Source organism: Thrips palmi, unplaced genomic scaffold (genome assembly GCF_012932325.1).
Source record: "Thrips palmi isolate BJ-2018 unplaced genomic scaffold, TpBJ-2018v1 HiC_scaffold_6, whole genome shotgun sequence".
Classification (NCBI taxonomy): domain Eukaryota; kingdom Metazoa; phylum Arthropoda; class Insecta; order Thysanoptera; family Thripidae; genus Thrips; species Thrips palmi.
In genome coordinates, this window is record NW_023144633.1 from 7,977,711 (window position 1) to 8,003,354 (window position 25,644).

General features: G+C 46.5%; 2 protein-coding genes and 1 long non-coding RNA gene across 14 annotated transcripts; 1 reads left to right on the top strand and 2 right to left on the bottom strand.

Annotated features, from left to right (window-relative positions):
- The first annotated feature begins 1,858 nt into the window (after positions 1–1,858).
- LOC117651477 lies at positions 1,859–13,097 on the top strand. The gene is made up of 3 exons (XM_034395506.1): positions 1,859–2,032; positions 11,375–11,509; positions 11,784–13,097. The coding sequence occupies exon 3, from the start codon at positions 11,919–11,921 to the stop codon at positions 12,519–12,521; it is 603 nt and encodes a 200-aa protein (XP_034251397.1). The 5' UTR covers positions 1,859–2,032; positions 11,375–11,509; positions 11,784–11,918; the 3' UTR covers positions 12,522–13,097.
- LOC117651480 lies at positions 4,241–5,275 on the bottom strand. Its single transcript, XR_004588111.1, has 3 exons — positions 5,089–5,275; positions 4,667–4,781; positions 4,241–4,580 (listed from the first exon to the last, which is right to left on the bottom strand). It is a non-coding gene; the product is annotated as an uncharacterized LOC117651480 (long non-coding RNA).
- On the bottom strand, positions 12,960–25,644 carry LOC117651474. 12 transcript variants are annotated; one of them, XM_034395495.1, is made up of 8 exons: positions 25,511–25,644; positions 20,956–21,114; positions 20,022–20,240; positions 18,715–18,827; positions 17,998–18,235; positions 16,621–16,726; positions 14,868–15,227; positions 12,960–13,428 (listed from the first exon to the last, which is right to left on the bottom strand). In XM_034395495.1, the coding sequence occupies exons 3-8, from the start codon at positions 20,105–20,107 to the stop codon at positions 13,126–13,128; spliced, it is 1,206 nt and encodes a 401-aa protein (XP_034251386.1). In that variant the 5' UTR covers positions 20,108–20,240; positions 20,956–21,114; positions 25,511–25,644; the 3' UTR covers positions 12,960–13,125. The 12 variants fall into 12 exon arrangements, with proteins under 12 accessions (XP_034251386.1, XP_034251385.1, XP_034251381.1 ...); XM_034395494.1 differs by lacking the exon at positions 25,511–25,644 and adding an exon at positions 25,426–25,447; XM_034395490.1 differs by lacking the exon at positions 25,511–25,644 and adding an exon at positions 23,916–24,070.

Here is a 25,644-nt window from a genome sequence, read left to right on the forward strand (position 1 = left end):
AATATATAGGAGCAGGATAGCAGCTCTTCAAAAAATATGAAGGAAAGTGAGCAATTACTGCTCTCGGGGAAAACGAAGAATGAACTCTGACGATAGTGACTCCAAGAGGTGTATTAGAAGTTCATGTGCATCCTGTTGTTCTCCAAAACTGCTGTGGGGAAAACACCTGTGAGCAGCAAAGAATAAATACATAACATTCATTCCGGTTTTTGGGACATTGAATTCACATTGAATTAAAATTAATGGCAAAATTATGAAGCCATTAAACCTGGTTGATAAACCAGAATACTCACTGGAAAGGTGCTGGATGAGATGGTTTAAATCATGAACGGTCCTAGAGTGCATGTGGTCAAAAATTGAGTAAAGACCACATGAAACACAATTCTTGGAGGAGCTGGTAGACCTATGAGTTTCATCATGACGAAGCCACTGAATAAATACACAGTGGTACGAAACGGCTAAAATTGCGACAAAAATATTTGAGCGTACCAAAGGACTTCTTGGGCCACAAAAAAGTTAAAAAAGTGTCACAAAGGTGCACCGGAGCTATATTGCCAGTGTAGGGTCGCAAAAACCTCAAAAAACGCCGAAAAATGCCGTTTTTGGGGTCTTTCCTTGTGATTAAAATGACTTCTAATTCGAATCCGCACTATCTCTAAGCGCTAAAAGATAGCCTAATATGTGTACTTTGATACCCTGACAGCCCCTAGGCGACCAGACACCCGGGATTTTTAATACACGCAACTTAAGGTAAAATAAATTGTCTGAAAACCCGAAAAAAAGATTTTTTCAGGGCCAAACCCGAGCAGATTAATATCAGTTGCTGTCAAATGGCAATAATGGCTGACAAATAGACTCTTTCACTCATCGCGAAGTAAAGAAATATAGTTCTTTAAATGTCGGGAACCAGTAGCGCACCAGCGGCTATCATTGTAAACAGTCAAAAGCTGAATCCTGATTGGTTACAAGCGTAGCTCTGGACGAAGCTCACTGCAGTGGCCGCTAGGTGCCGCGCAGCTTCACTGAGATTCCGAACGCTTTGAGTATAGCACGTATGGCGCAATGCAGCTGAGATATCGCACCATACGTGCAATGCCAATAAACGTTAATTAAACGGAAACGGACACTGAAAATCCAAACGCTATGAGTATACTCTAAAAATCAAAGAGTGTACATGGTATGCTCTAACTGGAGTATGCCTGCAAGCACGCTCTATCTAGCGCATGCCTGCCAAGCATGCACTAACTAGTGCATACATGCCATGTACACGCTTCCTGATGCAGAAAACTCCCTATCGCTTATGCAGTAAATGAACGCTTCAGTTATCGTGTACATGGCATGTATGCCGCAAAAGTGGATGCCGCAAAAGTGATGGGACAAGTGGTGTACCTTGATATATGTCGAAGACAAACTATGTCCCATCACTTTTGCGGCATCCGGAAGCTTCTATCGCAAGTTGAAGATGCGTCCCCCCTGCGTCGCCCCTGGCACCATGGCCGTCGCCCTGCGCATTTGAGAAGCGCAACGGCGAAGCTGCTCCTGTTCGAGCCCTGGTGGGAAAATTGAAACTTTTAAGAATTTAGGGCATACTTTAAGATGTCTTCTTTCCGAAAATGCCCGAGCCATCTCAAAAATCGCACATTTAGTCGGAGAAATAGTGAACTACAATTAGCAAGGCAGAGATTCCGGCCAGCTCCGTTGCGAGTCCATTACCCCTAGTCTCATGTTTGCATTGTGTCACTTATTTTTAAACGTAAATCGGCCATGAATCGGTACATAATTGCCGGTCGCGGACGTCGCGCAGTATTGCCACTCTCCTGTTACAGTATAACAAACACAATAAATTAACATCGGGGGAATAACTTCAGGCGGAACTGCTAATGTTACTCCAGTAACCGCAAGATGCTTCCAGGTTCTGAAGACCGACGCCACTCCGGCTGCGGCTCGCTACGGTCACCACGAGTCACGGAACTTCCGGGAGCTGAGCTGTCAAGAACTAGACGACATTTTGCTTGGCCAGTATCTGGACAGGGTGAGTGGTGTGGCACTTCGGGGCGGCTGTACTCGAGAGGCGTAGAAAAACTTCTCATCTGTGTGTGTGTGTGTGAATGTGTGTGTCTGTCCGGGACTTAAAAAATACGATTAAATACGTAAATAATAATTATAAAAGGTTCATTCCATATAAGATTAACACGGATCTGGGTGACCTTTGAAGATTTCGACCAAATTTGGCACGAAGGTAGCCGTAATGGTCAGGAACATGCCCACAAATTTTTAGGTCGATATCTCAAGTGGTTTCGTCAGGGTCGGCATTTAAATTTTTTATTCCTAAAAATCTTGTCATTTCTTCAAGATGGCTCAATTTTTTGCCGTATTTTCATGCGGTAAAGCTAGTCTGACGTAAAATGCGACGAGTAATCCGAATCTGCTCTCAGATTTGGTCTAGCGTGATTACCAGTAGAGTAAATTGCGAAAAACATGAAGAAGAAGCCATATTTCACGAGCCTGCCTACCCTAGCAGAAAATCCAAATCTGCAGTTCCAAACAGGCTATGGTCAATCCTTAACTGTATTCAAAATTAGTAGGTGTGGCCCTCCCTTAGGAGCTGTAGGCCGCAATAAACAACTCTGCACTCAAATTTTGGCTAAGAGGCATTTTTTTTTAGAAGTCCGATCGTGGAACACGACCAATGCCGATTTCCTCCATTTTTTGGTCAAAGGTAGTCCTTGTGGGTCTAAGAAAGGCCACAAATTTTTTGGGCCGAAATATGCACCGTTCAGATTCTATGGGCAATTTTCGTTTTCTCTGACAACTTTTCCCATAATATGGCCAAAATTGAAAAATCACCTTTCTGAGGCCTCTATGCACTCGATTAAGCTCAAAATGTGGTATCTTATTTAAAATCACGCGAGGAACACGAATCCGGTGCCCGTTTGTTGATAGGACAACCCAAACAGATGTTATGACTGTTTTTCAGGTTTTGTAGTGGTTTTTACTTTTCTTGGGGTTTTGGTGTTCGGCATCGATTTTCGCCAATCCGATGAGTGAATTTTATAGATAAAGGACCAATCTATCATACTACGAGATAAAAAGTTTGTGTACGCCGCGTAAAAAGCAGTGGCGCTGCAAAAATTGAAAAACCGTCATTTCTGGGTAGTTTTAGATCAGATAAGCCACCTTTCGCGTGACCGTCTCCGCCCCATATTCAGTCTAAATATTGTCCCAAGTGATGTCAAAGTTGGTGTGAAATTTCACCGCTGGAGCTCAAGTAGTTTGGAAATGGCAGCTTTCCAAAGTTTTGCAATCACGTAAGGCATTTACTTTAAGTAGAATTGCGGTAAATGTGAAGACTTGTCACAGATCGGGTAATAATGAGACAGATGAGTGCGTCAAAGTTCTCTAAGCGTAATTTTGGACAAGGAATCCGATTTTGCCGGTACGAAGACCCTAGGTGTACTCTATAACTACGTTTTCGTGCAAACCACATAAAAATGGCCTTTTTTCCAACTTCAGAGTTCGCCTAGGGTCTTCGTACCGCAAATCGGATTCCTTGTCCAAAATTACGCTTAGAGAACTTTGACGCACTCATCTTTCTAATTTATTACCCGATCTGTGACAAGTCTTCACATTTACCGCAATTCTACTTAAAGTAAATGCCTTACGTGATTGCAAAACTTTGGAAAGCTGCCATTTCCAAACTACTTGAGCTACAGCGGTGAAATTTCACACCAACTTTGACATCACTTGGGACAAGACTGAATATGGGGCGGAGACGGTCACGCGAAAGGTGGCTTATCTGATCTAAAACTACCCAGAAATGACGGTTTTTCAATTTTTGCAGCGCCACTGCTTTTCACGCGGCGTACACAAAATTTTTATCTCGTAGTAAGATAGATTGGTCCTTTATCTATAAAATCCACTCATCGGATTGGCGAAAATCGATGCCGAACACCAAAACCCCAAGAAAAGTAAAAACCTCTACAAAACCTGAAAAACAGTCATAACATCTGTTTGGGTTGTCCTATCAACAAACGGGCACCGGATTCGTGTTCCTCGCGTGATTTTAAATAAGATACCACATTTTGAGCTTAATCGAGTGCATAGAGGCCTCAGAAAGGTGATTTTTCAATTTTGGCCATATTATGGGAAAAGTTGTCAGAGAAAACGAAAATTGCCCATAGAATCTGAACGGTGCATGTTTCGGCCCAAAAAATTTTTGGCCTTTCTTAGACCCACAGGGACTACCTTTGACCAAAAAATGGAGGAAACCCCGTAAACAAAACTACTATCAAAAGTAGTACTGTCGTACTACCATTTCGGAGCTCTGTACATCCCAAAATGTAGTGCGGAAGGAGTACCTTATGAAACAAAAAAGGCATCCGAAAGAAGTACTGCCGTGCTACATTTCAGGACGTCTCTTTCGGGAGCACTTCGGGACGTCGGAAACGGTAGGTCTGTGAGAGGTCTTTCGGAGGTCCCCCACCACCCGTCGCAGCGCCCTGCGGCCATGTAGTTCCGAAGGTGACCGCTAGAGCGCGCACCTGTGTCGTAGTTCGATGGCCTGCCGCTAGGGTGCGCCACTGTTCCGGATATGAATGTGAATGCGTATAGGAATGTGAATATGACACAGATAAACTGTTTAGGAAAAATGTATTTATTCACTGACCTTTTTAAATTAAAAATCAAACGATAGGACTTGTCACGAACAACAGAAAATATGGAGACAAAAATGGTGGACAGGACTCAAAAACAAAATATTTAAAAGAGGAATCTCAGTTGGACTGCAAAGAAAATACAGCAACCATAACTGTAACACCCCTTATAAAAAATAAGCCAAAATGACTGAGGTATTTTGCGATAGTGAAGAAGAGCAAGAAGAAGATGCGGCGGTGGGGGTAGAACATCACAAACCTCATTTGTTTGGCGGCCATGATGCCCCCACCCACCCCCGCCTCGCCCGCAAGCAGACGAACTGCCTAAACAAATGAGGGTTTGTTATGTTCTACCCCCACCGCCGCATCTTCTTCCTTCTCTTCTTCACTATCGCAAAATACCTCATTAGCACTGATTCCAAGGTGTCATGCTTACTTTGCTCTGTCGCAGGAAATTCACTTAATTTGACTCTGAAGCACAGGAGTCAGTTCTTGTTCCACATGTAATTGCATAGTGGTGCAGGTTATCGTTCCAGAATCTTGGGCAACTCCAGTGGGTCAAGGTTTCCGCAAAGAGCCTATTTCTCAAGCATAAAATCAGATGACGAACAAAATAAACACTTTGACAAGAAGAGTATCAAAGTAACAGAATATTGTAGGTTAACTTACACCGGCACTTTCTGATTTGGATTGAAACACGAAATAAGCCTGCACCAGGCTTTGAAGTATTCTTCTTATTGGTGCACCTGAGAACTGAACATCTTCGTGCGTGGTTTATTTTCTTTGGAGAAATGAATTTACTATAGTTAACAGAAAAATAAATACAAGTAAGGATCCGACGCCACAAGCACAGTGCGCGCCAAAGTGCGCCGACTGTCATCTGCACAACAGGGTGAGCATCGCGTGGGCCCGAGGCGCGCTCTAGCGGACACACTCGGAACTACATGGCCGCAGGACGCTGCGACGGGTGTGGTGGGGGACCTCCCAAAGACCTCATAGTGGGGACGTTAAGGGACAAAAAACAGGCCAACCTTGCACTTTGTGATGAAAACGAAATAATAGTCCTCCTTTATGTTTTCGGGGGTGCTCTATCGATCTGGATATGGTGCCACGCCGAAATCGGGCTCCTTCATCCTGTTCGAGGCCAAGAAGTGCTAAATCATCTACAAACGACGGCTAAATGACGTCTGATCAACTTGGTAGTGGGCTCATTCGATTCGTCTCTTTAAGACGGTCATTTTGACACCAATCTCGATAGTATGCGGTGCATAGGCGCGCATCCTGGCCGCCTAGAAGGTCCTCGAAGTGCCCCATCCTCTACAAAAGCATGCTTTACCGAGCAGATATCACTCCGGTTCGAGTGCCAATCGATTCCTATGCTTGAATCGAGTTTCTTGGACCCACCTGGTGACTGCAAGGCGTGCGCGCGCTCGCATCCTGGCCTCCTAGAAGGTCCTCGAAGTGCCCCATCCTCTACAAAGCATGCTTTACCGAGCAATATCACCCGGTTCGAGTGCCAATCGATTCCTATGCGTGAATCGAGTTTGGTGGACCCACCTGGCGACTGCAGGGCGCGCGCGCGCTCGCATCCTGGCCGCCTAGAAGGTCCTCGAAGTGCCCCATCCTCTACAAAAGCATGCCTTACCGAGCAGATATCATCCCGGTTTGGGTGCCAAGCGGTTGTTTTGCGCGCATTTAATTTATTGAAGGAAGTGACTACTGCGAGGGGCGCGCTCGCACGCATCCTGGCTGCCTCAAAGGTGTTCGAAGTGCCCCATCCTCACAAATGCATGCTTTACCGGTCTGATTTCGCCGTGGTTTAATTTTCTAGCAGCAGAGCACTTCAAACGCGTGTTAGCAAACTTCCGGGCCTTGGTTAAACAAAATTTGGACGGTTTCGTATAAAATGTATTTCTATCCACACATTTGAATGACCTTCCACCGTCTCTATTGATACGAGAAATGCACAAACTAGATTAACTGTCATTCTGTGTTGCTTCCTCGTATGTACTCTGCAAACTCAATTGTGTGCCAGGAACGCACTTCTTGGAGCATGCCTGCAGGCACACTTTTGCCGTAGCTAATGCATGCACAAATGCAAGTGTGTGCCTGAGGCATGCAGCAAAGAAGTGTGTACCTGCCAGGCAATACACCAAGAAGTGTATGCCTGCCGGGCACCAAGCAGTTGTGCCTGCAAGACATGCAGAAAAGAAGTGTGTGCCTGCCATGAATGCACCAAGAGGTGTGTGACTGCCAGGCATGCAGGAAAGAAGTGTGTGCCTACAGGCACGCACCAAGTGCATGCCGCACACAATTGAGTTTGCAGAGCATATACGAGGAAGCAACATAGAGTGTCTGTTAAACTAGTTTGTGCATTTTTATATCATTAAGGACGGTGGAAGGTCATTCAAATGTGTGGATAGAAATACATATAAAAGGGAACCGTCCAAATTTTGTTTTCACAGGGTTGCCACGCACCTGGAAAACAGGGAAAACCTGTAATTGTCAGGGAAAATGAAGCTATGTCAGAAAGAACCGGAAAACCTGAAATGTCAGGGACATTCGTGGAAAACAGGTCAAAATACCTACTTTCTGGCCAAAAGTCATAACGTGCGCCGGATGGGATATCCTTTCCACGCGCGAAAACTCCCTTCAAAAATTAGCCAAAATGTCAGGGAAAATGGCAAAAGATGTCTCTGAAAAACCTGGAAATGTCAGGTAAATCCGAAATTCCGGAAGCGCGGCAACCCTGTTTCACTAAGCCTCTATTGTGACATTACCAAGGCCCGGAAGTTTGTTAACACGCGTTTGAAGTGCTCATGCTGCTAGAAAATTAAATCACGGCGAAATCAGATCGGTAAAGCATGCATTTGTAGAGGATGGGGCACTTCGAACACCATTGGGGCAGCCAGGATGCGTGCGAGCGCGCCCCTCGCAGTAGTCATTTGCTTCAATAAATTAAATGCGCGCATAACAACCGCTTAGCACCCAAACCGGGGTGATATCTGCTCGGTAAGGCATGCTTTTGTAGAGGATGGGGCACTTCGAGGACCTTCTAGGCGGCCAGGATGCGAGCGCGCGCGCGCCTTGCAGTCGCCAGGTGGGTCCACCAAACTCGATTCACGCATAGGAATCGATTGGCACTCGAACCGGGGTGATATCTGCTCGGTAAAGCATGCTTTCGTAGAGGATGGGGCACTTCGAGGACCTTCTAGGAGGCCAGGATGCGAGCGCGCGCACCCTTCTACCGGGGTGGGTCCAAAAACCGTTTAAGAGGAAAATCGAATTGGCCCAACCAAGTTATCGCCGGTCTTTTCCCTTTTGTAGAGGTTTTGCACTTCGGCCTTTCCAGGAGGAAGGAGCGACCGGGGCCCCCATACCAATCAAAGAGGTGTAAAAATTTTACCGTTTAAACAATGAATTGGAGCCCACCCCCCCCAATATCGACGTCATTTGCCCCCCGGGGGAGGGGGAAAAACACCTTCTTGGCCCGAACCAAGGGTGGGAGCCCGCCGGCGGGCCCACCAATCCGGCGGGCCCCCCAAAACCAAAAGTGGTTTTATTTTTTTAAAATACAAATGAAAAATTGGCCCCTTCCCGGCCCCCCTATCACATAGACCTACCGTTTCGGACGTCCCGAAGTGCTCCAAGAACCGACTACTTTGGGACGAGCGACCAGGGCGCGCTCTGGCGGCGAACTCTGGCACCACACACTAGGTCCCCGCGCGACGTACGAGAGAGCTTCATTTGTAGTACGTTTAGGGAGGTCCCGAAGAGCTCCCAAAACCGACTTCTTCGGGACGTCCGAAAGACGTCGGATTCCAGACATGTACTAGTTTTGTTTACGGGGAATCGGCATCGGTCGTGTTCCACGATCGGACTTCTTAAAAAAAATGCCTCTAAGCAACATACGCATTTTTGAGCTTAAGAGCTCAGGGTTTCGAGCTACACGAAGGGGAACTTCGAGACAAATCCAACGGCACCAACATGAGCCCGATCTGGTAAGTGGATGCCAAACTGCGCCCAAATGCCGCTAAAACTCAAAATTTGCACTTGAAGTTTTTCCCTTTTTCCAATTGAGAAAATAAGTAAACGGCAGCATTTTAACTTTTCAAATGTGTACTCATTTACTCGAAATTTCATAAGCTTTCAATTGGAATATAGACTCAAAAAAATTTCAATACAAAATTCTGTAACATGGTTACGCAGTAATTTCCACTACAAATGTTACAGAATTTTGTATCAGCACTGATACAAAATTTTGTATCACGCGTTACGGTAAACTGTTTCACGGTTACAGAATTCTGCAATGCAAAAACCATAAAAATTTGTCGTTTTATAAACAAAATTTGAACCTCAACGATCGTTCGTTCCTTCACATTCGCTCCGTCGCTCCTGTACTCCCGAACACCCGGGGAAACCGAACTGCGTTCTCCGGCACCGAACCCCGGTCCCCCGGATTGCCAGCTCGGAATGCTACCGCTTGCGCCACAGCGCCGGATGGGGAGGGACGCCTCAGACTGTCGATGACACCGAGCGGGCACGCTGCATGCCCAGGTAGTGGTGGGAAACGAGCCCTGCGGCGCGACAGTTACAGTTCCTGGCCCCAAGCTTCTAAAGTACCATGCCCCACGTCAGGACTTTTCGCCCGATCAACTGTGATGTTAAAATTAAGCTCGTAATTTGACTTTAAATTTGCGTTATTAATTTTTGCATCAGACGATATGTAAACTTGTAACGATATGTTACGGTTTTCTGTATCAGTTACAGTTATTTGCATAAAGATCGCATTTATGGAACTATATCACTGATTGTGAATATTGAAACGAAAAGTACAGAATTTTGTATCAGTTTTAAAATTTTGAAGCACTGATTCGTTAATTCGTAACATTCTTGACATGATACAGAATTTAGGATCAAGGATACAAATTTTTGTATCCGACTGACGTGTTACAGAATTTTGTATCAAGATCGTTACAAAATCCTTTATTATTTTTTAGAAAAAGTTGGGCTTCGGCCTCGATACACAAGAATTCTCAATTTAACTGAAGCTGTGCGCGCGAATCGGCTGTACGCCCCGTGAAGGTAGGCAGCCAATCCGGCGCGCAGTCTTTCCGTCGCTCTTGGAATGTCTAGCTGTACCCGTCCTATCCCTCGCCCCACCCCGCCCCTTTCCCGCAACCTGCCCCTGATGGAATTGGCCAAAATAGGAGTCCATCAACTCAGGATGACCCCCTGAGTCGCCCTGCAAATTTTTTCTAGCAACTCCAAACCGTTTAGATTTTATAGCGATTTGAAACTTTTGTCAACTTTGAATGTTGCAATCCTTGGCTTAATACGCCATATACGCCATCACCATCTTCCTTTTTGACCACTCCAAAAAAAGTTACGGAAGTTTGTTTCATTTTTTATGTAGGATTTTGTATCTCCTACATGGTTTACAAAGATTCTGTTTAAGTGATGTGCAGATGTGCTGATTTCAGAAAAATGTATCGTTAGGAGCTCGTTGCAGAAATTTGATACGTGAAGATTACATAATTATGTTTGTAACACAAGGTAGGTGTACGCCAGACCGTGTGTTGTCGTAACAGGCTTCGCGATGCTGCACCAGTTTCGACAATCCATGCCTGGCGTATACACCCACCTCCTACCTTGGCCTGCGGCGCTAGACTGCCTTCGGCAGGCTGCTTTCCTAGACTGACCGTAGAAATGGGCGTGATCTCCATAATGTATAGAATTTAGTGATCAAAATCTTAACTTTAGGTAGACGGTCAGAATGGGTTCTATTTTCGTCATCAACAACCTCCAAAACATAGGAAACGATATTAAACTTGACAAAAAGTTGAAAGTACCAAAAAAGTTGTCTTTTTTCTGCCGTTTTTTAAGTGTTTTTTCGGTAGCATGACCGAATGGATTGAGATAGAAAGCTGAATTTTGGTGTGTGGTGAGCCACATACCTAAGGATCCTGCAAAATCTCAGCCAGATCGGCCGAGCCGTTCAGGAGGAGTAGTGCGCACACACACGCGCACACACGCTCTCAGACAGACAAAACTTTTCAACCCCACTGGAGTAACGGGCTTCGCTATCGCTCAGCCAATTACTGATACAGTAAATTGCAACAAGTTACTAAATTTTGTATCAGAGATTCATCAATTCCATGGAATTGCTTCGCATTACGAAGGATTTTGCTTCATAGTGCGAAGCATTTCTTCGTAGATTTTACAAGACCTTAATTTTCTTCGTATGACGAAGCGATTCTTACCACTCTCATTGCAGGAACGTGACATCACGTTGAAGCGAATGTGACAAAATACAACGTCTCTTTTAGCATTGTGCGTCATTTGTTTAAACGTAAATTAGCCATGAATTGGTACATTGCCCGTTGCGGATGTCGCGTAGTTGCCACTTTCCTGTTATAACAACACTGAGAATCCAAACGCTGTGAGTATAGGGTCAATTGGTGCAATGCAAAAGCATTGCACATGAAGTGCAATGCCTCCCCATCCCCCCATGCATTAGCATAGGGACTTTTCGGGACGCATTTCACGTATGGTGCGATATCCCAGCAGCATTGCACGTTTGGTGTGATATCCCACCTGCATTGCACCATACGTGCTATACTCATAGCGTTTGGCATCTCAGTGAATCATACAATAAAACATCGAGGAAAACTTCCGGAGGAACTGCTAATATTTGTCCAGTAACCGAAAGATGCTTACAGGTTCCAAAGACGGACGCCACTTCGACTGTAGCTCATTACGCTTCCCATGAGTGTCGGAACTTCCAGGCGCTAAGCACACGTCAGGGACACTGTCAAAAACTGGACGACATTTTCCTGAACCCCGATCTGGACAGGGTGAGTAGTGTGGTTCGGAGCGGCTGTGCTCGAGAGGTGTTGAAAAACTTCAGTGTGTGTATCTAGTATGACGTGCTTCGTCGGCATAAGTGTCCGTCCCTCGTCCCTCGTAGGGGGTTTTGCTCAATGTACACTGCAAGTGCGGGACAGGCATGCACCAACGTGGGATTAACTGTCCCACGCTTGTATCATGGTTCGTCCCACGTTATCTAGGACATGCTTCTTGCCTCCCCCACACTTGAATTTGCAATGCAACATGGATTGTGCGTCGCAGGTGAGAAAGGTGAACAACTTGGGCTGCGAGAAGCGACCCAACTGGTGCAAGGTGCTGCTGCAGCGTGTGGCCCCGCGCGTCGAGTGGCTGTCTGTGGATTGCGCCCTCCGTGAGCACCTGGACGTGATCCACGACATGCCTGCACTGCGCTTCTTGTCCGTCCACATGGCTGAGTGTGGCACGGTGGTCCCGGACCTGCCGCTGCAGCTGGAGGACCTGGAGGTGCGGAACGTCCCGGAGCAACACTTGCAGTCGGTGCAGCGCATGCCCAACCTGCGCAAGCTCACCTTGGACTGGAGCGGTGGTGGTGCACTGGACGTGGCCTTCCCCCCTCTGCCCCCGCACCACCGCGGCCTGCAGTGGCTCCAGGTGTGTCTCCGCCCCGCCTCCACCGTGCTGTCGCTGGCCAAGGCCCACGCCGCCACCCTGCAGGACCTGAGGATTCTCTGCGCGTCGGAGGGAGACACGCCGTGGCACTTCCAGGACCTGGCCGAGGGGCTGGGGCGGTGCGGGCTGGTGGCGCTGCGGCGCGTGGTGCTGCTGCGAGGGTATGCTCCAGGCTTCCCCGACAACAAGCTCCCCCACGGCAAGGAGTCGTGCCGACGGCAGAAGCACGCCGTCTGGGACAGCCTGCTGGCGGCGGACTCCAAGGCCGTCAGGGTGGTGACGGTGCTGTGCGGGGAGTGCGACAAATGCCCTGCCTTCCCTTCCCTCGGGGACTTCACCTGGCAAGATTAGTCACGCGCACTGACTTTTCCGAATTGTTACGAATTTTTCCAGAATGCACCTAATACGGTGTTTGTTTTGTTTTTGTTCTTTGTTAACTCTCACAACACAATGGTTCCCCAACTGTTCCTTATTGTCGTCTAAAATTTTGAGAACAAATCTGTACTTAGCACACACCTATAAACGCTCTCCTGTTCGAAGTACACAGTAAAGCAAGCATGCGTAGCATAGGCTGCGCAGGCGCACTCAAGCGGGCTTTGTGAGTGCTCTTGGAAGTGTGTAGCAAGCATGCATGTAATAGTTTGATATTCGTTAGTTAAGTAAAAGGGAACATGTGCTGATCGTTTACCCTGCTCAATGAGACGTTTCATAGCACTTGAGGCACTGCACTCACACTGTCATCCATAACATTGGAGGGTAAATTGTATTTGAGGCAAAAAATGACAAATGTTTTAAGTTATTGAATTCATTATAATTGATATCTAGATATAACAGTTTCGAGTAAGAAAATAACTTCAAGCCTGTTAAATTGTGTACAAAAGAATATTGTCAGAAAAAGGTTCCCATTAAAGTTTGATCAAAACACAAGTTTCCTGAAGTCTTTTCACGAACTACCTCACACCTTCACTTGCATGCTCTGGGAGACAATGGCGCCCTCTCGGTGGATCTCCACCCAGTCGCAGGGCTCCGCGTCAGGGTGCGAGAAGAACGCTGCGGTGCAGGTGTCCTCCCAAAACTCGTCGGGGCAGCAGTCTTTGGCGCACGCAGCGCAGGACTCGTAGTCCGAATCGTCCTCGTCGCCCACGGAGTCACAGCCGCAAGATTCCACGACCAGGTGCAGCCGCGGATTGCGTCGGAACACGCCGGTCACCGCTTCGGTGTGGAACCACTCGTGAGTGCAGCCGTGCGGCGAGTACACCTGAAAATTCACAAATCGGACAGACGCGTTAGTGCGGTTTAAGGAGGCGCACAGTAGGGCCAGAAGACCGGTGGAGGCGGCCAAAACTCCAGACGCGTTTTGCGCTGCAGAGTCGCTGGGACTCGATCCGAACGTGTGACCCCACCAATGGATTCCTCGTTCGGAGAGCAATCCATTGGTGGGGTCACACGGTCGATTCGAGTCCCATTTAGCGACTCTGGAGCTTAAAACGCGTGTGGAGTTTTGGCCGCCTCCACCGGTCTTCTGGCCCCTTGTGGGGCGCAGGACCAGACAAAAATCGAGTTCTTCCATGTCTCGATTAAGTTGCACGTTGTTTATTCAGTGTGGACGAAGTAATACGCATACCGTGTTTCACACACTCTAGAAACTAAAGAGAGTGCATGGCATGCTCCCCCAGGGAGATAACCACAACGCACGCTCCACCCTGGAGTGCGCAGAAGCATGCTTGGCAAGCACGCTCTACGGTGTAGCAAGCTTCAAAGCACGCTGCAGGATGAGGCGTGCTGCGTCGCCATTACAAGCCTCATATTACCGAAGAGGCACGCTTTCATCTTGTAGCGTGCTTTGAAGCATGCTGCACCGTGGAGCATGCTTGCCAACCACGCTCCTAGGTAGAGCGTGCTTAAACGCAGAAGTGCAGCCGTGCTTGCAGGCACACTTCTTGGCGTTTAAAGCTCATTTGGTTGACTACTTGTCCGAGGCCTGAGGATTTTGCATCGCACGGCATCTCTTAGTTTCTACACGCAATATTTGAATACGCACTTGTCGATTACCAACATAGACTCGCCATTTCACTCGTTTTGCTCAAAGCTTTGTCGATTTTAGTACAAAATCGCAGCTGCAAAGCTGCGAAACTGTGTATACAGCGACAAAATATAGACAAAATAGCATTGGAGTACAGCTAGAGAACTTTTACTGACTTTTTCTCATAAGCAGACGTATTTCTGTAAGCAACCATAGTACCTAGTATTTCGTTCTTGAATACTTAACAAAAATTTCTTTGTTATGAACTTAGAAAACAATATTAGTTCAGTCATTACCAAATGATAAGTGATACTGAGAAAAAATACCAAGTGGTTGCTTACAGAAATGCGCATGCGCACCCTCAGATTCTCATGATGAAAGGGCCATCCTAACATATGTTGAAATGAGAACATACGTACTACAATAAAATTCATGCGTAATACGATGAATTTCATGCGTAATACGATGAAAAATTAAGCATATTAAGTATGTGCGAATTTATGCGTACCTTACGATGAAAAACCATCGTAATACGTATAAAAACGATCATAAGATGTTGAGTGTGCGCTGCTAATGGGAAATAGTCAGTAAAAGACTGAGAGTGTGCGCACAGTTTGATGCTAAGCTCACATGCACAAGAGAACCACACAGTAGTTTGCAGTGGTGCGGCTCACCTGCAGCTTGACGAGCTTGGGCAGCACCTGGGGGTCGATGGCGTCCAGGAAGGCGTCGGACGGCGCGCCGCCCAGGTTGAGGTGCCGCAGGTCGGGCAGGCGGTGCAGCACGGCGGCCAGCGGGCGGAGCTGCAGGGGCGGCAGGTAGCCGATCCGGACCCGCAGGTCGGCGGGCGAGAAGTCCAGGGCGAGGCAGCGCAGCGTGGAGGGCCGCAGCGAGGCGCGCGTGCCGCCCAGGGCCAGCACCAGGTCCACCACGTCGGCCTGGTCCTGCTGCTTGGCGAACTCCAGCTTGAGGCGCGTCAGCTGCCACGTGGCGACTCGCAAGTACGCCTCGACTCCGGCCAGACGGCGGGAACCCTGCGGCATCATGGTGTAAGCAAAGCCAGCGGCGTATTAGGCACCGGGTCAGAGGGTCAGCTGACCCCCCAGTTTTTGGAGCTGCCCCGAGCTAATCCCCTGCGAAGTAGGCAACATGCAGTACATTGACCCCCCATTTTTTTTGACGTTCCTACGCACCTGAGCAAAGCCCTGCATTACAAACTAAAGAGTGTAAGGGAGAGTGGGGTAATTCCGGACATTTTGATTTTCCCTGGGTTTGAGGAAAGATAACTCAAAAGCCCGCCTAACAGAGGAAGATAATCAGTTAAAAATGATAACTTCAAATCGCCAAGGTAGGAGGTCAAACCGTTTGGCTGTGGTCGCTTCACGAAATTTTAGTACCATTAAAAATAGGCAAAAGCTGCATCTTTCCCTCGTACTTCCATGTACCGTCAAGTTCAGTCCCATGACTAAAATTTCATCATATTATATGGTCATTGGACTTTACTTTGGCGTTTCGGGAGTGCTCGTATGGCTCGCTGTTTTCTTACAGTTGAACACGCATCGAGGGGGCCGCCACGACCAAGGGTCCACCACTCATCAGGAATCATTCACTATCACTGCTTTCATAAAGTAACATGACATGGACAGTTGCAAGTAGGGGCGTTCCATGGTAGATTTACACGACCTTAATCGACCATCTCCGATTTTGCTCATAATTACATCAAATGTTGCCCTCATAGGGAGGAACATCCGTGCGAAATCTCACAGCCGTAGCCCCAGTAGTTTCCGAGCCAACCACACGGTAAAAACGGTTCCTGGTTTTCCCAGGAACTCCCTGGAAATTGTCTATGCCTTCACCATTGGCTTCCTGGGAAAACCAGGTTCCGTTTTTACCGTGCAGAGGTACTAAAGAACACTCGAAAGAACACGGGATTACAGGAATTTTACTGGGGGATTCCGCGTAAAATTCTCTAAAATTGGTTGTAAAAAACTTCCAAAAGAAGCGCCGAATTTCATGAAGGATCATGTGATTACGTTATGGAATTACTAGAGATTACCAGCCAAGTACGAAATAAACGAACATTACTAAAAGCTTTCTTTTGTAAGCTATGCGCGATTTAACACATACATTGGGGACAACATTTTCATACTGTGAACCTTCGTAACTTACGATTTAATTTATCATAACTCAATCCTGCATAAATCCGTCAATACACACCGATGAATAGTCACTTTGTGTCTAAGTAACGCGCAAATTGGGGTGATGGGCGACAATTATATAGCTTCATACACACACCTTCAAATATATACTTGGCACGCAAGATGAGACAATTTTGGTCTGACGTGAGAGACGCGCTTGAAGATGCATACTGAGAACTCGCGTCAGATTGGACGCGCTTCAGGTGAGCGCGAGAGAGAAGCAACTTGCCTGATCACCGTCCTGGAAGTCCACGAAGAGGTGCAATGATGTCAGACTCGGGCAGCCCCGCAGAGTCATCATGTTGTCCAGCATGTGGCATCCCAGCTTGCGTAACCTGCATGAGCCAACGATAGACGAAAGAAAATTAAAATGGGGACGATTAAAAGATGACGTTAAATGTCAATTATTGCCGGCACTCCGTAGTGCATTAATATTGGGTAAAAAGTCGATTTGGGGCCGCGGGAGTGGCAGCTTCCCACATTCGTTGTACAAAATTTGACCACTTTCCACATTCAGGTGGCAAAATCGCCTGTAAGTAGGCAACATGCGCGGCAAAACGCCAGAAATCTTGCACATTCTTGCACGTTCACACAATACAGTGGCCGCGGGCCGCAAATCAATATGGGAGACCCAGTAGCCAGTAGTACCAGGAACATTTCAGCTTAATCTTCGCTGAGGGGGTTCTACGACGGTTCACCTAAACTTTTTCGCCCAAAACCTGGATGCCTAAGTATTTTTTGCCGAAAATTAAAATTTGTCATTTGACCTAAAGACGTTTCACCGCACAAAAAGTGCTTTGCCCAGTGTTTCATTGTAGAGACGCCAGCCGCCCATTGGTGAAAAAAAAGCATTAAAATTATGCCTTTTAAGGGCGTAGAAGATTTATGGCCCTGGAGCGGCGTGAATCGTTAATGCCTTTTGGAAGGGCATTAAAATTTTGCTTTAAACTGCTATTCGATTCACGCCTTTCCCAAGGGCAGAAAACGATTTACGCTCTTTAAGGGCGTTATTTTTATGCCCTTTTTTAGTGCCACGGTAGAAAGATACGGAACGTCTGGTCAATTTGCCCGCGCCGTCCGTACCTTGAAGCAACAATTTGACTGTTCACCGTACCTTAAAATGAGGCCATATGTAGACTCCGGAGCCCATTACGGAAGGTTGTCCTTTACCGTAGCATTCCAGTCGAACCCGATTGCAACGTAATTAAAAAAATTATTGGACGATTTCAGATTTCGATCATTTTTAATATTGCCTCCTTCCGTCAATAAAATTTAAAGCCCTGTTGGGGTCGCGGGAGTGGCGCGTCCCAACGTTGAAACAGTTGCAGTTTCCAACAGGTTCTGGAAAATTTCGCCCTTAAGTACAATTTTCGGGCAAACGCCCAAATTTGACTTCTGCAGTTAAAATTCAGTGGCTTGTTGGCCTTAAACATATCGGCAATCGGTTCCGGTAAACCGGTTTTAAGCTTGATTTCGCTGAGGGCCTTCGTACGACCTTTCTTTGTCTCCTCGAGTTTCAATATCTTCCGCAAACCTCCCTTTCAAATGCCGCCTGAACGCAACTAAGATGTAGCTAGACTACCACAACACTAAACCTCTTTCTTACCTCGGCGCAGAGGCCAACAGTGCAGTCAACGTCGCGTGATTGCTTTTCGTCTGAACAATTTCCAGGGTGGCCAAGTGCTCGGACACGAAAGGAAGCAGATGATCTTCCACTAATTCGTCAACGAATTCGAACTGCAGTTGCTTCAGAGACGCTGCTACCGGGCCACGGTCAAGGGCAGCTGCTTTGGGCAACTTAGAGCCTGTCGAACGTGACCCGCGCAACACAAGCTTCACCAGACCTGTAACACATTCGAAGAGACTTGACTTTGGTTAGGGAAAAATTGTGGGTCATCTCAACAGGGGGTTCTAGTGAGCATGTCATTCTCTTCCCACAACAGAAGATTTTTAAATGATAAAGCCAACAAAGGCAAAAAAGCGATCTTACACGCTCAATGTTTAGCATTTTATACGTGGTGATGCACGATTTTGAACCGGGGTACGGTTGTGCACTAAACTGTGCTTAAACTTGCATAAATTTATCCAGTTTCACACATAATATTATGCATATTCAGCGTATCGTGCAAGTTGCAAGTAAAATTTTTTACCTAAACATAGAGGGAGGACACTAGAGTAGCATGTACCTTCAAATGTGAAATTTTCACCTTTACCCAGTTTCACTTCACATTTCTAACATATTTACACAGTGGGGCGCATTTTGAAACGAGGAAGATTTCACTCAGATTTCCTCACCACAACGCCAATGCTCCCTTTGCCTCACCTTTTGCAGCGTGAACTTCCTGAAGCAGTGTGTGCACACACGCCGAGTTTTGAGCGTCAGTCGTCAGTTCCAGGGAAAGTTCCAAATGGCGAAGTCGGCCCAGCGCAGCTTGCCTGCAAGCAACGATACGCCACGTTTCTCCCATGTTTCTCCCAAACGGTTCACACTTTGTTTTCTTCAACAATGTTTGCACGTTGTCTCACACAATTTCGCGCATAAGTGCTTTTCGTACAAACTTGTAAGCTTTTTCGCAGGAACACTCATTCCAGGAATGTGACACATCACATTGCAACGAATGTGACAAAATGTTACGTTCGATTGAGCATAGTGTCACTTTCGTTTGAATGAATCCGCCAAAAATTAGCCCCGGAATTGCGTTGCCGTCCAAATTTAAGTAATAAGGTTTCCACAACCCAAATTTAGGCCTATTTTGAGCACAAGTCTGCAGGGATCCTTAAATAATCATAACACATAACGAAAACTGGCCATACACTGGTAAAACTAAAGCGTAACTCTATGCTTGAGTCAAGCATTAAGATACGCTTGAAGACATTACGCTTGAAATGAAGCATAGACTGGAAATTCACCCATGCATTTAGGCAGAGGGAAATTTGGCGGATGAACCTATTACGCTTGATTTCAAGCGTAAACGAATTACGCTTGAAAACAGAGGGTAATACTACGTTTTAGTTTCACCAGTGTATAACGTACCTTGCGATAACTTTAGTAAAAGGTCCAAAGCAGGGATTGTAATAAATCGTCAGAAAGGTTGTACATTAAATTCCAGAGGATAGAAAAATGACTTATCCCATAAGATACCATTTGGAGTTACGAGTTATAATTTGGATATTCAAGGTAACATTAAGGCCCCTTTCAAGGTAAATTAAGGATCCCTTCCAATTTGCTGCCTAACCTTAAGGTGCAGTATACGGGTGAGGAAATCTCCATCACCCCGCACCTAAAATTAGTGATGGAGAAAGCCACACCTAAAATTTCAGTTGTTATTGAGACTCTTACAAACTGCTAGAAAAAGGGTGAATAATACAACAAAAGTACAACAAATTATACAATAAAAGTACAACAGGGATTGTATAATGTACAACGAGAATTGAACAAACCACAACGAGCCCTGGACTGCCCAGCACTCGTCATGCCGGTCCCATTATATTTTGTACAACAATTGTTGTACTTCGAAAGTACAATAAAGTCCTAATAAAAAATTTACCAGAAATTTGTGTACTTTTGTTGGGTTTTTTATACTTGCAGTGCAATCACAGTTTTGCCCATGACAACCAGTGCAATCTCACCTGCGGACAACTAGGGCGCCCAAAACAAGCGACGCTAGGTTACCGAGTGACATACTCAGTTTGGCAGCAGCGCAGTTTGTTTCCATGGCCAACAGCGGACTGAAGGCCAGAGCCGATCCGCCCAGAGGCTGCCATGAGCTTCCGATGAGGAGGGAGCGAAGACAGGGAGCCAGGCGCAGAATGGTCCAGAAATACTTGTCGGAGCTGGCGCTGCTGAAACTGTGAAGGAAGGAAGGTGGGTTAGTACATAAGCCCTGAGATCCGACTTTAGGTACTTTCAACGTAAATTTCTGTGGTGGGGGGTTGAAAGCATGCAAGAGCTCTTCAACGCAATTTCTCTATGTAATTCGATAGGACGGGAGTACATGAGTTCTTGAACGCTCGATAGCACTGAAAAACCAAACGTGGTCTAGACCGCACCAACTGGTGTGGTCAAATGGAGTGTCATTTTGACCGCATCAGTTGGTGTGGTCTAGACCACGTTTGGTGCATTTGGTGTGGTCGTTCCATGGAAAGACCTCACGAAACGTGGTCTAGACCACACCAAACATGGCCAAACGTGGTATCACACCACACTGCAAGAAAAAGTGTGGATAGTACAACAAAAGTACAACAAAAACTGTACAATAAAAGTACAACAGGGATTGTAGAAAGTACAACGAAAATTGTACAAACCACAACGAGCCCTGGACTGCCCGGCACTCGTCATGCCGGTTCCATTGTACTTTGTACAACAATTGTTGTACTTGAGAAGTACACTAAATTCCTGATATAAATTTGCCAGAAATTTGTGTACATCTGTTGTGGTTATTTCCTGCAGTGCAACTGATGTGGTCAAAATGGCACCCATTTGACCAGACCAGTGGTGCGGTCTACACCACATTTGGTTTTTCAGGCACAGATTTGAACCTTTGCTATACCAGAGTTCACTTACTGGAATGTGGAGACAGACCGCCACAGTTGAGGGTGCAGCGCCAGGACTCTCCAGCGGCGACTAACGCATCGGCAGGCCAACAACTGAACGGGCCGAGAGGAAGCTGAGGATGTGCAGCATCTCGTCGTCCGACAACGCAGCTATCAAACACGGCTCCATCTGCACAATGAAGCGTCATGCATTACTGGATCCAAGAAGCGGAGGAGTGGGGAGCCCAGACGCAGAATGGTAGCTCCATTTTGGCCATTTTTCAGGACGGTCAACATTTCATACAGTGAATTTCGAGGGGTCGTCAACTCACACCGTTCGTGTACGAAGTATTATAGTAATATACGGTAAAATACATACCACATTACCGTTTTCAGGCCGATTTCTCATGCTACCGATGCTCTAAGTAGTCTATTTGGTATATTTATGGACTTTTAGGCGGTAATATAAGAGTAATATACAAGTAATGTACAGCCTGTGTACGAAGTAATATGCAAGTTGACGACCCCTCGGTGAATTTGGCGGTGGTGTACGAAGAAATTTAGGCAAACATAATACGAACTTTATTTGTTTACATTGCGTATCTTTTTGGGATTTCCTTTGTAAGGTTCAAAGAAAAAGCTTCATTTTACGAAGGGAAAATAGCTTCATATGTTTGTACAAAATTCATCGTATCACAATAAATGGTGTTCGTTTTGTTCGTAAGACTTTTCGAGTGGAGAAAGAGAAAACTGCTCGCAGGGTAAACCAAAACTGAACAAATTAATACTGTCCAATACTGTCGTTGACGAGAAGCTAAAAAACTTGTTAAGTTTTAAGAATACACTGAGAAGGAACGAGCCAAACGCCCTTCGAATGGACGATGCAGCTTTATTGCCCAATTTTGGTTGCCGAAAAATTTATGACCCGAAATTTGCAAACACGCGTTTCATTGCCCAAATTTTAGTGACGTCGTCGGCTACGTTGTGAAGTTTCCAGTGGCGGCGTCGTTCCGAGGCCACCATGAAGACCCCCCATGAATCCATTACCCAAATTGGCGATGAATGTTTGTCTCCCCTAATTTGAGTCACCACTGACTTCTCGCCCAATGAAAAAGGCAATGGTGATGACTCTTTCATTCTCAGTGAAACCTCAAAAGCGTCGGGTCAGTCCGTCGAGGGTTTCTTCGACGTCATTTTCCGTCAATATGGAAAACCAAACGAACTCAACTTATTTCTCCCACAAGAAGTGGATCGTTAATTGCCCAAGCGACAACGTAGCCACTTGACAGCGGTTCCTCGTAGTTTCAGAGATCTTGTTTCCCAAAGATCATGAACTGCACAGTGACGTCAATTAGGTGTCAATATGCCAAATTTTAGTCATAATTACGACATTAAAAGCACCATTTTGTCTTCCCTTGACTGCTTCGTTAGGGTTTCGTATTCTTAGGGTGATAGCGGCTTTTTCTTCGCTTGCTGCAGCAAGCGAAGAAAAAGAAGGACAAAACCGGAAATGGCGCTGGCAACTTGTACCGGATCGAGTGCATTGGTTTTAGAGCTTTCCGAAATGTCGCCACTTTTCACGAAGCAATTTAGCCAGTATCCATAACTTACTGGCAAAGAAGAGAAACACGAGGGGGGGAAGGACTCTCAAAATATGTGAACCGACTATCACGTCTATAACGGTCTAATACGCCTCAAAATTATCGGGAGTTAGATGAAAACAGACCAAAACAACCGTAAACTGATAAAATTTGGAGAATTTCGGCTATTACGCCTACGCCTACCATTACGCTTGCCATTACGGACAGAGTGAACCGACTATTACGCGAGTTCTTTCCCCCTCGGAGAAACATGTGTGTCTCCGTATCTCCCACAAACCGGGCCCCGACCGATTTCGCGTCAAGTGCCATTTAAAACGCTAAATAAAACCTTGAAATGTTTACAAATGTGAAATGTATGAGTAAAGCACGGTGTACTCATCCGCACTCATGTGTACACCAGAACGCGGAGTGATTCACCCCTCGGTATTTTAAGGAGGCTTGGACCGGAAGCAAAAAGAGCTCCTATCTCTGCCGGAAAAAGTAAACGGATTTCTTCGAATGCGCTACTGTGTCTAAGAAACACCTAAAATTTACTCGATCGTACAACATAGGGGCCCTTACACGGAAGTAGAGTATTCTAGTCGTCGCACAACTTGATTCTGCCAAATCGAAAAGGGCTTTCAAAAGTTTTTATTTTCAGAGTGCAACCCACTTCGCATGGGCCATCGACCCGACAGAACTTGTCGTTGTTCCTAGTTGATAATCTTCCAGCGATCGCACGCGACAACGTTGTCACACTGTTTCTGTGCTTTGCTCCGGACCGGGCGGGTCCATCCACGCTACGCCAGTGGCTCCTGCGGTGTCGCAATGCACGTCTCGAGACCTCGCACTCGGTTCAAACCGAAATTGCCACTGCCAGTAAGGATTGTCAGAGCGCTTGGGCAAGCACCTTTTACTTACCACGGTGGAACTTTGAATGAGTCGAAGTACTGGTTTTGGTGAGCAGTAACTTAATCGGGTGTTACGTTTGGCGGGCTCTGAAGTCTGGGGTAGGGTACTTCGGAGAAGCGCTGGGAAGGGTGTTGAGAAGAAATCAGGAAGAAGAAATGCGGGACATGTATGAGAATATAGTAGCTCTGCGGAAGCGGCAGAGCGGCGACGCAGGCGCTCATTCTCACGAAATTCGCGTACTTTCTTCTTCTTGTTTTCTTGACTTCCGTTCCAGGTTTTTTCCGAAGTACCCTATTCTATTCGCTGTTGCTCTTATCCTGTTTCAGGTACAGCGTGGTCTTGAACGCTTTCATGTACAGTTGGTCCTCGCTTGGGGAACTCGGAGACGCGGCTCAAGTTTTACTTTATTGGATCGAAACTGACTCACTCGCTTGGTTGATGCTTGTGTTTATAGTTCGCAAAGTATTGTTTCTGATCGCAGCTTCTTCAATTTGCTTACCATTCATCGGACTTCGGTTCAGAGATGTGCTTGCAACCCTACGGGTTGTGTCTATTAACGTTTCTGCCTGCATCTTGTCGAGAAATGCCGTCTTGTATTTTATCATAAACATTTTATGGGAATCTATAACCAGTTACCGTACTATGACTGGTCAATATTATTATGACATTGAGATAGCGATGAGAGGTTTGCAGGTAAGCACGACATTTAGACTAAAAACCCGCGGTACGGAAAGTAAGGCACGACTTTTTCATCATGTCGTTGTTTTAGAATTTCAAATAAATCGCAGAATTTCATTGTAATCTCAAATTGATTACAAAATGACGACCAAATTGTATGTAAAATGCGCAAAACGGCAGACGCCCGTGTAAAAACGAATTGTTCCGAAATCCTGCCGCCAGCCGTCCGAAAGAGCCCCCGCCACCTCGGGCTGTCCCCAGAAGCGTCCGAATGCCCTCGGGTGATTCCGTAGTTAGTCCGCGAAGGAACCGCTGTTCAGACGGGCCAGACCGATATGTGTCCGGGACTCGCCGGAAAGTCCGGGTCGGTCCGCCGGGAGTCCGGGGCAGCGGACTTACCCGGAATACGTCCGAGGAAAGTCTCCCCTCCGGACTGTTTTCGGAACTCCGTACCGTTTCCCCCTCGCTTTGGGACTTAGACAAATATTCCTCTAGCGGAGCTACAGTTGAGGTATGTCGAAGTGATTCCACAATACATTGAACATGTTCAATCTCAAACATTCGCCTTTCGTAAGGAAATTTAGAACAAAAAATTTATTGGAAATACAGCAACTTTTTGTCGTAACTGAGTATGTGCCGAAACATACCACAAAACGTGGTTCAAATTGCAAGAATGCATACAGTCAATTAATTTGAATGATTTCGTACAACCGGAGAAACACAAAACTTTAAATACAGGTATCCATAAGAAAACGTGTTGGACGTAAAATATTTTAAATTCGAGGTTCCCTTGCGAAATCCCCACTCTTCTATCTTGAAAATCGCGCCTCCCAGCGCCCAGAGGAAGGAGCGGAGCGGAGAGCGCAGCGCAGAGTCAGTGAAGAGGCTCACCGGAGCCCCCGGTCCTCATCTGTCGGGTTAGCTCAGTTGGCTCCGACGTCAGCACTGGTGTGCAAAGGAAGAGAGGAAGGTGGGAAGCGAGGGTTCGAATACGACTTGCCTCTGGCTTTCCACCGTCGGATTTTTTTCGGAACCGAGACTCGGACAGTCCGAAACCAGCCCGCACTTCGGTTCTCGGACACATCCGTAAAGTTGCCGATTTGGGAACATTCTGGAGCTTCGTCGGACTAGCCCGACGGACCTCTTTCGGGCTGGAACCCCGCTCGGACAGATCTCGGAGCAAATAATTTTTATAAGGGGGAGGAAACCTTCCTCACCCAAATTTGGGTGATAAAGAATTCCTCGCCCAAAATTTTAGTCATGATCATGACTCTTTCATTCGCAGTGTAAGCATGTGTTTCATCTAGGAGTAAGTCAACTTTAGTATTTACCCTGTAGTTACGCTGATGACCAGTGAAAATTTTCTCGTTAGGGCGTGGTACACTCAGCGGTGATGATGCTCTTTGTGTGCCTTACTCAGACGCTGTCCAGTCGCTTTGCGGTTGTGAACAGAACGTTGATCAGTATCAAAGGCCTCAAGGAGAGAGGAATCGATGTGGAAACACGCCTGAGGGAGGTATGTGCCGCAGTTATTGTGATTAGTTGTTGAC